We start from the raw sequence: 12,777 nt of genomic DNA, 5'->3' as shown, positions 1-12,777 counted from the left end.
ATTATTTTAGAATACTGCTTTAATATTATAGTTGACTCTTCGACAACATGGTTTGATCTGTGTGGCTCTACTTATATGTGGATTTTTTAAAAAATAAAATCAGTATCGTACTATTGGGATGCCTGGGTGGCTCAGTCGGTTAAGCCACTGCCTTCAGCTCAGGTCATGATCCCACGGTCCTGGCATCAGGCTCCTTGCTTGGCAGGGAGCCTGCTTCTCTCTCAGCCTCTGCCTGCCACTCTGCCTGCTTGTGCACTCGCTTGCTCTCTCTCTGACAAATAAATGAATAAATAAAATCTTAAAAAAAAAATCAGTACAGAGCTGTAAATGTATTTTCTCTTGTGATTTTTAAAAAAGATTTTATTATACTTGAGAGGGAGAGAGAGCATGAGCAAGAGCAGGAGCAGGGGAGAGAGGGAGAGGAAGAAGCAGAATCCCTGCCGAATAGGGAGCCTGATGTGGGGCTCAATCCCAGGACCCTGAGATCATGACTTGAGCCAAAGGCAGACACTTAATTGACTGAGCCACAGCCACCCAGGGGCCCCTCTCTTATGATTTTAACATTTTCATTTTTCTAGCTTACCTTATTGTAAGAATACAGTAGATCATAATATAATATATAAACTATATATGAATCAACATTTATATTAGTGGTAAGGCTATTAGTAGATAAGTTTTAGGGGGGTCAAAAACTATAGGTGAATTTTTAATATTTTTATTTTTTAAGAGACAGTGAGCCCACACAAGTGGGGAGGGGCAGAGGGTGGAGAGAATCTCAAAAAGGCTCCCTGCTCAGCATGGAGCAGACAAAGGGCTCAATTTCACAACCCTGAGAGGATGACTTGAGTGGAAATCAAAAGTCAGATGATTAACTGAGCCATCCAGGCAACCCGCTGTAGGTTGGAGATTTAGGTGTAGGTGAAATTTTAACTGTGTGGGCGGGTGGGGGGGTCATCAGTGTCCCTAACCACTATGTTGTTCAAGGGTCAACTTTTGGATTACTTTGTCTTTATCTAAAATCCGTGGTGTACATGAAGACCCATCATGTGGTCCACAAATTCTAAATATTTGAGAAATAGTACTTTCTCTACTTTCCTAAGAAGCTATTATTTCTTCTTTCATATTCCTTATGAATTATGCTAGAGAAATATGGACAACAAAGGAAATTTCGTTTGCCCTTATTATTAACTGTCTCACATTAGAAAAGCACTTCATTATCTGCATTTATGTAGCTTTTTTTTTTTTTTAAAAGAGGGCTCATTTCAGTATAGCACCTAGAAAACATACATCTAATAATTATTTCAAATTTCTCCTTGAACTCTCTTCCCTATGAAAGTCATTCTTTGACCTTCCCAGAAACCAAAGTGCCTTCAAAGATCTCTTGATTATAGTCAAGGGTGGCATTAAAAATGTTTAACTGGTATGGCATAAACACCAAACAGACACCAGTTCATAATCACATGGCTATAATAGAACACGGTAACTAAGTATCATTCTTAGTTACAGCTTCCTTTAAACAGTGTGCTCTACTTTTTTTTAATGCTAGCCCCATTCTAAAAGATCTTTGGTTATTCCTTGCCTGCCAAGTTGCTGAAAGAAGAAAGCAGTTTTCATGAAGGACAACCACATAAATTCGATTCCAAAGATGAGATTAACACTATTAAGTCTTTAACTTTCCTACTTTTATTCCTTAATAGAAGAATTAAGAATAAATATCAGAAGAACACATTGTTGTTTTCTTTCTCCTACATCAATGGTTGCCACAGAATAAGGCTCTTTTGGTCAGCTTTTTTATTATAGCTTTGTTTTTTGATTTTATCCACTGAATCAGATGTCCAAGTTTCTTAGCCACTCAACCAAAATAAAAACATTTAACACACAAATGGGTGGATTTGAGGATATATTAAAGATAATGTAAACTGTTAAAAAAATAACAATTAGAGAGAAAACAGAAAAAGAGAAATTTACAAAGAAGCAAACAGATGGGTCACTTTAAAATAAATCTGAGACCATAGTTACGTAAAATCACATATATCTGTTGTTTTTAAGGTGCTTACCCAACTTTGGAAAAACTATTAAGTATTCAGCATTGCACTGAGGACATGCCACTCTGGCTGTACTGTTTCCTCTTTGTTTTTCATCTACCCAGCGCTGCAGACAAGCCTGGTGAACCCATTTTGTAGATCCTCTGCACCTGCATGGTCTCACCCATTCAGCTGTTCTATCGTCTTCATCAGTGGCAAAACACACCCAGCAACTTCTGTAAATTAAAAGAGAAATAATGATGTTACTTTTAAGACCCCAGTCTTCTTTCCACTGTAGCTCTAACTTAATGGGATGAGCCTACTATTTTATATTATAGAAACTCTACTTTACATTTAAATACCAAGGAGGCAAAACAATCAATACATTTCCAATAGAGCAGTTTCTTCTTTTTCTGCTTTTTCTGGTATTCTTCTGAAGAATCTATTGTTTTCTGAATTTTGCTTTTATGTAATTTCCTCCATCTTTCTAATAATTCTTCACTCTCTTATGAATCAGAGCCCAAAATGACAACACTCAAGCAGCTTTTGTTTTATAAGACCTAATCATTCTTTGAGGAATGGTAAGCATAGGAATATGTGAAATTCAGAATTTTCCCCATTTCAATGCATTAACCTCTTAACCTCTTCAATGTGGAAAACTCAAGTATTACACAAATAATTTCACTATGGTCTCATTCCATTTTCAACTGAGGAAAAAAAAAAACATTTCTCTTTCTGGTAAAGAGTAATTATGAGAAGAGAGAAAGATTATTAAGTTTTTGAAAAGAGCACAAAGGGAAGGAATGAAGACATCAGGATCAACTATTTTAGTGTAGTGCTATGGTACATTTGGGCCTGAATGTTTCCATTACAGGTATGAGTGGTTATCCTTTTCTGTGGAATTGTATTATATTTGAAATCTAGAAGTCTCAACTCTTATATTAAAAATCTTCACTGCTTATATTAAAATTCTATTGAGATGGTTAATTTTAAAACATTTCCCATTTTGCTTTTAAGAGTACTTCATAGGGACACCTGGATGGTTCAGTTGGTTAACCATCTAACTCTTGATTTGGCTCAGTGCTCAGTGGGAAGTTTGCTTAAGATGCTTTCCCTCTTCCTCTTTCCACCCCCCTCCCACCTGTACACACACTCATTCTCCTTCCCCCTCCCAGAGAAAGGGAATCTCCAGCAGACTCCCTACTGAGCACAGATCCCGATAAGGGACTTGATCCCACAACCCTGAGATCACGACCCAAGATGAAATCAAGTCCTGAGCCACCCAGGAAACCCTAAAAGAAAAAAAAAAAAAAAAAGTGCCTCATGAAGTCTAAATTGTTCTTGTGGGATTAGGTTCCAATTCTTTATTTTTTTCTCCCAAGTGACAAAAGGTATGACACTAATCTCCACTAGGGCAAATCCAATTTAACTCAGTGAGACCATTCACTCTCCCCTCTATTAAAGTTTGTACAACTGGAAACTGCTAATTAAAGCCTGCTACCTACTGTGTATTTTTCATTTAATTAGATAAGTGGCTTCTGTCAGAACAACCAGCTTAACTATGCTCAATGGGTAAGACTATATAATCAGGTACTATAGATACTCGAAGTCTCCAGTCCTCGTAGAACAACATAAATTTTTTTTTAAAAGATTTTATTTATTTATTTGACAGAGAGAAATCACAAGTAGACGGAGAGGCAGGCAGAGAGAGAGAGGGAACAGGTTCCCTGCTGAGCAGAGAGCCCGATGCAGGACTCGATCCCAGGACCCTGAGATCATGACCTGAGCCGAAGGCAGCGGCTTAACCCACTTAACCCAGAGGCTTAAAGCCACCCAGGCGCCCCGAACAACATAAATTTTAATTGTGTGTTCCAACTAAGATTTTCCCATCAGAACAGGGAAAAAAGCTTAACTGAATTCATAGTAACAACATCCAAAATTGTGAATTACTCAGCTTTCAAATTCAGTCAGGTTTCATATAACTTAGGTAAAGCCAGTAGGTAGGCAGGTAGGTAAGTAGGTAGGTAGGTAGGTTTCTTTAGCACTCTGACCCACCTCAGCCAAGCTGTCTGGGCTCTCATACTATCCTATGGTTATCCAAGTGTCCCCTCCTCCTCTTCATCTTTTAAATCTTAAAATTTACTACTTTAACCATTTTTAAGAGTAGTTCAGTAGCATGAAGTGCATTCATATTGTTGTGCAACCATCATCACCATCCATGGTATGACTGGTATATAACTAAATAATCTATGAAGATATCCACAAAACTTGAATTGGCAAAGTAGAGAGCAAACAGACTTAGTTAACTTAAGTCTTAGTATATATGTGACCCACAAATGAGGTAATTTTGTAAATGTATTTGTATACCTCTGGGATATGAGATATATAGTTTTGGTAACAATATATAAGCAGAATACCTAGACACTTTCTAGGTTCTAAGTTTTTCATTTCAACAATGAGCATATGTAGCTAAGTACGTCTAGGTTAGCATTACTAGTCAGTATTAAGGTAAACTGAATAAAGATAATTTTAGTCATCAGGAAAAAAATTAACTGTAAAAATATATCTACTCAGAATAACTTTAACTAGGTTGAACCAAATGAAATTGCCTGTATTTGTCTGTTTTTAACCTATGTAAATGGCAGTTTCATATTTCAATCTAATGCAAATACTTGTAAAACTATATTCCCCATAAATTCTAGTCAGTATTAAGGTTATTTTTTGCAAAATTTTATTATGAAAAATTTCAAACTTTCAAAAAAAAAGCTGAAAGCATGTTCAGTGACTACCCGTATTCTCAATATCTAAAATTCTGTAATTCTTGTCATTTTGCTTTGTATGTACTTTACTACATATTCTTTCATCAATCCATTTTCTTTTTTGATGCATTTCAAAGGTAACATCAGTATACCCCTGAACGCTTTTTATAGTTTTACTTTTTAGAAGGTACTCAACTGACATTTAAAGCATTTTAGGTATTTCTTCTAATTTCACAACTATGGCAGGTAAGATAGTTGAATGGTTATTTATTTTCCATATGATTTTTATGGAAACTTACTAGGAATTAAGTCCAATAAGAAGTGCTAATACAAGGCACCTGGGTGGCTCAGTTCGTAAGTGTCTCCCTTCTGCTCAGGTCATGATCCCAGGGTCCTAGGATTGAGGCCCCCATCAGTCTCCCTGCTAAGCAGGAAGCCTGCTTCTCTTCTCCCTCTCCCATGGCTTGTGTTCCCTCTCTCACTGTATTTCTGTCAAATAAATAAAATCTTAAAAAAAAAAAAGGCTAATACAAATAACCTTGCTTTCATTGTTTGATTCACAGTGATAGTATACAGTTTACAAATTTGGGTTTTGAAGTTAACGCTCATTACAGATTAACTGAAATTATCTTACAGAAGAAATATTAAAAGAAACCTTATTGATAGCAATATTCTCAAATCCACCAATTTACCATATCCATTTTCTCTTTATTCATCATTACACGTTAATCTGATGACAGTCATTTGAGATCAAATATTAAACTTCTGGGGCGCCTGGGTGGCTCAGTGGGTTAAGCCGCTGCCTTCGGCTCAGGTCATGATCTCAGGGTCCTGGGATCGAGTCCCGCATCGGGCTCTCTGCTCAGCAGGGAGCCTGCTTCCCTCTCTCTCTCTCTCTGCCTGCCTCTCCATCTACTTGTGATTTCTCTCTGTCAAATAAATAAATAAAATCTTTAAAAAAAAATTAAACTTCTGACAACACCAAATTACTTCATCTAAAAATTACAGTTTAGATATGATAAATATGTAATAGAATTTTCTAATAGTACACATGTTGCCAGCAACATTTACTGACTATTCACTGGGTCCATGTTGTTGCACAAATAAAATAAATGGATCATTGTATCTATTTGGAAAATCCTGTAACTTAATTAGGGCCACATCTAGGAGATAACAGATTTAAGGATCCAGTGAAATTACCATAGGTATATCCATTTTAAGAAGTTGAGGGATCAATTTGGATAGACTAGAGAAGGCTTCCGAGAGGAGTGATAGAAATGAGCAGAGTCAGGGGCAGGTGATTACAGAGATTTTTTTTTTTTAAGATTTTATTTATTTATTTGACAGATAGAGATCACAAGTAGGCAGAGAGGCAGGCAGAGAGAGAGGAGGAAGCAGGCTCCCCGCAGAGCAGAGAGCCCGATGTGGGGCTGGATCCCAGGACCCTGGGATCATGACCTGAGCCGAAAGCAGAGGCTTTAACCCACTGAGCCACCCAGGCGCCCCTGATGACAGAGATTCTTGAAACAATGTTTCCTGGACCAGCAGCTTCAGCATCAGTTGGTATCCTGCAATTCTCTAATTCAACCCCAGAGCTAGTGAATCACAAACTCTGGAGGAGTGCCTTGATTTCTGTGAAGGTGATCCTGAGGTAAAATCTGAGAACAGCTGGTATAGAAAACTGGCAGGTGAGGGGTACCTGGGTGGCTCATTCGGTTAAGCATCCCACTCCTGGTTTGGGCGCAGGTCGAGATCTTAGGGTTGTAAGATAGAGCCCTGTGTAGGGCTCCATGCTCAGCATCAACTCTGCTTATCCCTCTCCCTCCCCTCTGCCCTTCCTCCCACTGGCTCACAGGTCCTCTCTAATAATGAAATAAATTCTTTAAAATAAAGAAAAAGAAAAATGGCAGGTGGAAAAAAAAAAAGTAGAGGTTGGTGAAAGCAAAATGTATGAAGGAGGGTGCCTGGGTGGCTCAGTTGGTTGAACAACTGCCTTCGGCTCAGGTCACCATCCCAGAGTCCTGGGATCGAGTCCCGCATCAGGCTCCCAGCTCTCTGGGGAGTCTGCTTCTCCCTCTGACCTTCCCTCTCATGCTCTCTCTCAATCTGTCTCTCTCGCTCTCTCAAAATAAATAATAAAAATAAATAAAAATCTTATAAAAAACGTATGAAAGAGACGTTTACTGGATGTGTTTAAGTTAGAAATAACTGCTATATTTTTTTTTAATATAAGTATCAGTACAGAAAATGTTAAGTTTTAAAGAATTTATTAACTGGTTACAACCTTACTAGATAAATGAGTTTAATCTACCTAATATGTAAAGAACATTAGTCTTTGATAAAAGGGCCAAGCACATGGCAAATTAATTTGTAATTTAAAGTATATAAAATGGTCAAATAAATATTTTTAGGCAAAGAGCCTATAAGACAGAGTTACTAGTCTTCAGGGCTGGAAAACAGGGGAGGGAACAAAATATATATGTTTATGAATCCTTTCTTCCCTCATTTTTTAAAAACTTCTGAGAGAATGACCAGGGACATCAGCTGAGAAGGCCTTATAATTATGCTCTCCCTCTTTCCTTCCCCATACCCTACTCCCCTGTTGGTGCCATCTATTTGGGCTATTTATTCCCTAATTCCCCGCTTCCCTCCTTTTAGAGAGAAAGAGGTGACTGGAAATGATGGGTTTACAGTTTCTCAAGATCTCATAATGGAGGACAGAGAAGAAACTTGGGGTTTAATGAACACCACGATTTCTCTTCCCTTCTAAGAACAAACAGTATCCCATGCTTTTTATGGAAAAACCACCCTTCCCTCTAATATCAGTCCTGTATGTGGTTTAGGCAGTTAGTCCTCCCCCATCCCCAGCTCCAGGAAAAGTAATCCTTAGATTGGTTTAAGGGCATATCCCACCCCCAAATTACAGTGATTGAAGATTTGGCCCATGAAGCTGGTTTTACCAGAATGAATCTTGGAATTTTTGCTGGGAAAGCTGGTAAACAGACTTTCTTTTTTCTAATGAGCTTGAAGGAAAAAGTGTGAAGCTAAACGAAAGTGTAAGGCTATTACTGCCAGGAGAACCACCATGTGGAGCCTAAAGAACCCAGAGGAAGCTGAAAGATAGAAACTGATTGTTTTGAGACATGGATCAAGCTGTGCTTAAAGCTAAATATACTTCTGCACTGTTCACTTACATAAACCTATACTTGTTTCTTTTTTTTTTACTTTTCAAGTTTAGTCAGTTTGGGGCACATTCCCCACCATGTACAACCCAAACTTGATCGAGTGTGAAAAACTAGATATAAGAGACAGCCCCAGAACAATCATATGATGTGAACTCCGAACAGCTTTTATAAGTACACACAGTATTTTTTTGTCAACAGCTTTGTTTCCTATTGACTAGAACTTGGACAGAAAAGTCTTAAATAAACCTAATTCCCACTGCAAGTACTTTGAGTCTTCAAGCTTTTCTTAGATAAAAACAAACAACAAAGATAAACCCCAACATTTTGAAATTAAAGATTTTTACTGATGATGCCATAATATTTGCATTTTAGGGTCAATATAACAATTCCACTTTAATTCAAGTTACTATAATTTTTTTAAGATTTTATAATTAATAATTTTTAGATTTTATAATTTTTTTTTTTTTTTAGATTTTATTCTCCCCCTCAGAGAGAGAGAGGGGGAGAGAGCAAGCACAGACAGACAGAATGGCAGGCAGAGGCAGAGGGAGAAGCAGGCTCCCTGCTGAGCAAGGAGCCTGATGTTGTTCTCGATCCCAGGACGCTGGGATCATGACCTGAGCCGAAGGCAGCTGCTTAACCAACTGAGCCACCCAGGCGTCCCGTCAGGTTACTATAATTTTAATGTTGTAATTTATGGGATGTATTCTGAATATCCTAATAAGTGAGAATAACTGGCTGTTTCCCATTTCAAAGAACAAAGCTAAAAACGTTTCAAAGTCCATACTCAAGAAGAGGTTATAATTTTTTTTTTTTAAGATTTTACTTATTTATTTGACAGACAGAGATCACAAGTAGGCAGAGAGGCAGGCAGAGAGAGAAGAGGAAGCAGGCTCCCCGCAGAGCAGAGAGCCCGATGCGGGGCTTGATCCCAGGACCCTGAGATCATGACCTGAGCTGAAGGCAGAGGCTTTAATCCACTGAGCCACCCAGGCACCCCAGAGGTTATAATTTCTGACCAAACTCTAAGTTTCTCTTTAAGTGATCCCTGGTCCCCCTTCCATCCTCCAATCTGCTCAATGTGATGCACAAACGTCATCTGAGAACTTATTAGAAATGCAAATTCTCAGGTTCTACTGAAGACCATACAGAATCAGAAACTTTTGGGAGTAGGACTTGAAATTACATTTTAAAATTTTGTTCTCCCCCCAAAAAAAGCTTAATTATTTTTCTTTTTTAATGTGGTAAAATACATATAAAATTTACATCTTAACCATTTTTAAGTGTATAGTTTAGTGGTATTAGATATGTTTAGGTGCTTGGGTGGCTCTGTAGGCTAAACATCTGCCTTCGGCTTAGGTCATGATCTCAGGGTCCTGGGATCAAGTCCCTCATTGGGCTCTCTGCTCAACAGGGAGTCTGTTTCTCCCTCTCCCTCTGCCACTCCCCCTACTTGTGCTCTCTCTCCTTTTCTCTGTCAAATAAATAAAATCTTTTTTTTTTAAAAGATTTTATTTATTTATTTGACAGAGAGAAATCACAAGTAGGCAGAGAGCCAGGCAGAGAGAGAGAGAGAGGAGGAAGCAGGCTCCCTGCCGAGCAGAGAGCCCGATGCGGGACTCGATCCCAGGACCCTGAGATCATGACCTGAGCCGAAGGCAGCGGCTTAACCACTGAGCCACCCAGGCGCCCAAAATAAATAAAATCTTAAGAAAAAATACATTCACAGTGTTGTGCAATCATCATATCCATCCATCTTTAAGCTCTTTTCATCTTATAAAACTGAAATTCTGTACCTGTAAAACAACTCCCTACTCTCTTCCCCTTGACCACCATTAGAGTGTCTTTATGGTTTTGACTATTCTAAGTACCTCATATAGATGGAATCATCCAGTATTTGTCTTGTGACTGGCTTATTTCACTTAGCATATTGTCCTCAAGGTTTATCCAAGTTGTAGCATATTGCAGAATATCCTTCCTTTTTAAAGCTGAATAATATTCCATTGTGCTTATCTGTTTACTGGTCAATAGATACTTGGGTTGCTTCCATATTTAGCTGCTATGAACATGGGTATACAAACATTTCTTTGAGATACTGCTTTCAATTTTTTGAGGTATATACAACCAGAAGTGGCACTATGGATTATATCTGGTATTTCTATTTTTGATTTTTTTGAGGAACTGTTGACATTTTATTTTTTGACCACCTGCTGATAAGTGATCACAATACCTCAAGTTGGAGAATCTGCTCTAGCCATCCTTCTTTCCTTTTTCCTTCTTTATTTCCTTTGTAAATCTCCTTGACTTACCATAATACAGAAATAAAATTCCATTTTACACTCAATGTAAACTTTTAAAATTATTTTGTTTTTAATTTAAATAGTAAATAAAAATGCTTAAGCAGCCCCCCCCCCCCCGGAAAGAGCTAGCTAAATTTGGGGGAAAGACTACGTGATTTCAGGATGTTCTGAGTAAAGAACCTGGACTTTGGAGCCAGACTGCTGGAGTTCAAATTCCTGCTCATCACTTACTATAGGTGTAATGACAGAATCTCTTGTATTATAAAGCAGGGGTTCTTAATCTGGGGTCCATGAAAATTTACGGAGTTTGGCAAATTTGGATGGGGAAAGAAATTACATATGGTTTTTGCTAACCTCTAAATAAAATTTAATTTCTTCCAATGAAATGTAAGCAAACCAGAGTAATACTAGCAGTACAGCAACTAGAAATTAGTACAGTGACCAGAAATTTTCATATTACTTTATAGCTAGATGTGCATATCTCAAAAGAACATTTAGCTCATTGCTAATTTAAATTTAGTTCTCAGACCAACCAACAGAGCTTGTATTTTAAGCTGTTAAAGCTCATATTACTCCGTCAGATTTTTAATATGTCGATTTGCTACAGTTCAACATAACTGGTTTCATTTCTGATACTATATTATTTTGTTTCATTCTTTCAAAACATTCTGAGCAGGAACCCACAGGAACCCACAGTCTGCCAAAAGAGTTCTCTGCATAAAAAAGGTTTAATGTTAAGATCCCTTACTGCAAAGGATTAAACAAGTTATCATGAAACTGCTTAAGAATTGCCTGGCAGCAGTTAAGCTTCTGACTCTTAATTTCACCTCAGGTCATGTTCTCTAGGTTTTGACAGCAAGCCCCTGGGAGGGAGGGGGTTTGGGGGGATCCCACTCTGTGCTGAGTGTGGAGCCTACTGAAGTTTCTCTCTCTCCCTCTGCACCTTTCCAATTGACCAAATGAACATAGCAATAATGGCACTGATAAAGAAGAGAAAGGTGGTGTCACCTTTACATCTATGCCTAGCTAGATTTTATGGATACACTTTGTTACTTAAATTTGCACATATAGGGGTGCCTGGGTGGCTCAGCGGGTTAAAGCCTCTGCCTTTGGCTCAGGTGGATCAAGCCCCGAATCGGGCTCTCTGCTCAGCAGGGAGCCTGCTTCCTCCTCTCTCTCCCTGCCTGCCTCTCTGCCTACTTGTGATCTCTGTCTGTCAAATAAATAAATAAAATCTTTAAAAAAAAAATTTTTTTTTTTTTTGTTGCACATATAGCAATCCTGCCTGGCACCCTCTTATTCAGTTGAAAAAGTCCTGGATTCCTAATCATCCCCCCAAATTTTTCAACAGGCCACCACCATTGCTTAAGATACTCCTTTAAGTCCTCTCAATTCATTTTCTTCCACTGTCTTTTCTTTCTACTAGCTTTTCTTTTCTTTTTTTTAAAGTTTTACCCATTTATGAGAGAGAGAGGAGAAAGCAAGCATGTGTTGTGAGGGAAGGGCCAGAGGGAGAGAGACAAGCAAACTCCCTGGTGAGTAAGACCCCAAGATCATGACCTGAGCCAAAGGCAGATGCTTAACTGACTGAGCCACCCAGGTGCCCCTCACTAGCTTCTCTAAATGCCTCCTGCTGGCTGATATACACACTGTTTACTTCCACACCTTCCCAGCTGCCAAGATGGGGCACATTACTTTATAAAGTAAATGGAAATCTGGGAATTATCACAACTGGCTCAGAAGTTAAAGGAACAAACCACTATTACTATAAAATGAAGATAAGAAAAAAGAACTAGATGAATCCAAAGAATATTACTTATTCCTTAACATAAATATATAGCCTTAATGTCTCCTCTTAAATCAACTTGAGTATCAACTAAGTATATTTGTTATCTGATGCCACAAGGAATACCCTAAGTGCCAAGAAAATATGTCAGACACCATAATACAGAAATGTGATGATGACAGTAAGAAACACAGGATGAAAGAGCTGAGATGTTTCATGAAAAAAGAATGAGAATTCAAGGTGAACTGGGAATAAAAAGGGTATTCTAAATAAGAAAAACAGCATAAACAAGCTTAGAGACAGAAGTGAGCATATGGTCATGGCCAATAAGAAGACCAACATGGTTGGAGCAGGTTTTAAGATAAACCTATTACATAAATACTATATAGATATTATAAACCAGTTAGAAAAGGATGGATGATAAATGTAACCTCATTTTATAGGGCTCATTTGTGAGTCATCTACGGATTATTTTTTTAAAGTATTTTTTTTAAAGGGGAAGAAACTTCAATTATCAATAAAATAGTCTCTCAGTAGCACATAAATTTACCAAATAAGATATGTATGGCTATCTAATAAAACAACTGGCAGTAAAATCTATCTTTACAGATTCAAATACAGGTGTCTATTTGGATTATTAGAAAGGTGGGGGAGATGGTAGGCTCCTGTCTTAAGAGACCACTTTGATGAAAATGGGTGCATCAGAGTAGAAGAAATCCGGGA

At 38.0% G+C, this 12,777-nt stretch overlaps 1 protein-coding gene across 1 annotated transcript in view; it reads right to left on the bottom strand.

Moving 5' to 3' along the window:
* The window catches only part of MARCHF5 (membrane associated ring-CH-type finger 5), a 51,816-nt gene that overhangs the window by 30,626 nt on the left and 8,413 nt on the right, over window positions 1–12,777 (bottom strand). Inside the window, exon 2 of the mRNA XM_059398140.1 lies at window positions 2,058–2,260. Within this exon, the coding sequence (XP_059254123.1) occupies window positions 2,058–2,260 (203 nt within the window). The remainder of the gene's footprint in view (window positions 1–2,057; window positions 2,261–12,777) is intronic.

The sequence above is a fragment of the Mustela nigripes genome, chromosome 4, assembly GCF_022355385.1.
Source record: "Mustela nigripes isolate SB6536 chromosome 4, MUSNIG.SB6536, whole genome shotgun sequence".
Lineage (NCBI taxonomy): Eukaryota > Metazoa > Chordata > Mammalia > Carnivora > Mustelidae > Mustela > Mustela nigripes.
This window is presented reverse-complemented; position numbering and strand designations above follow the sequence as displayed.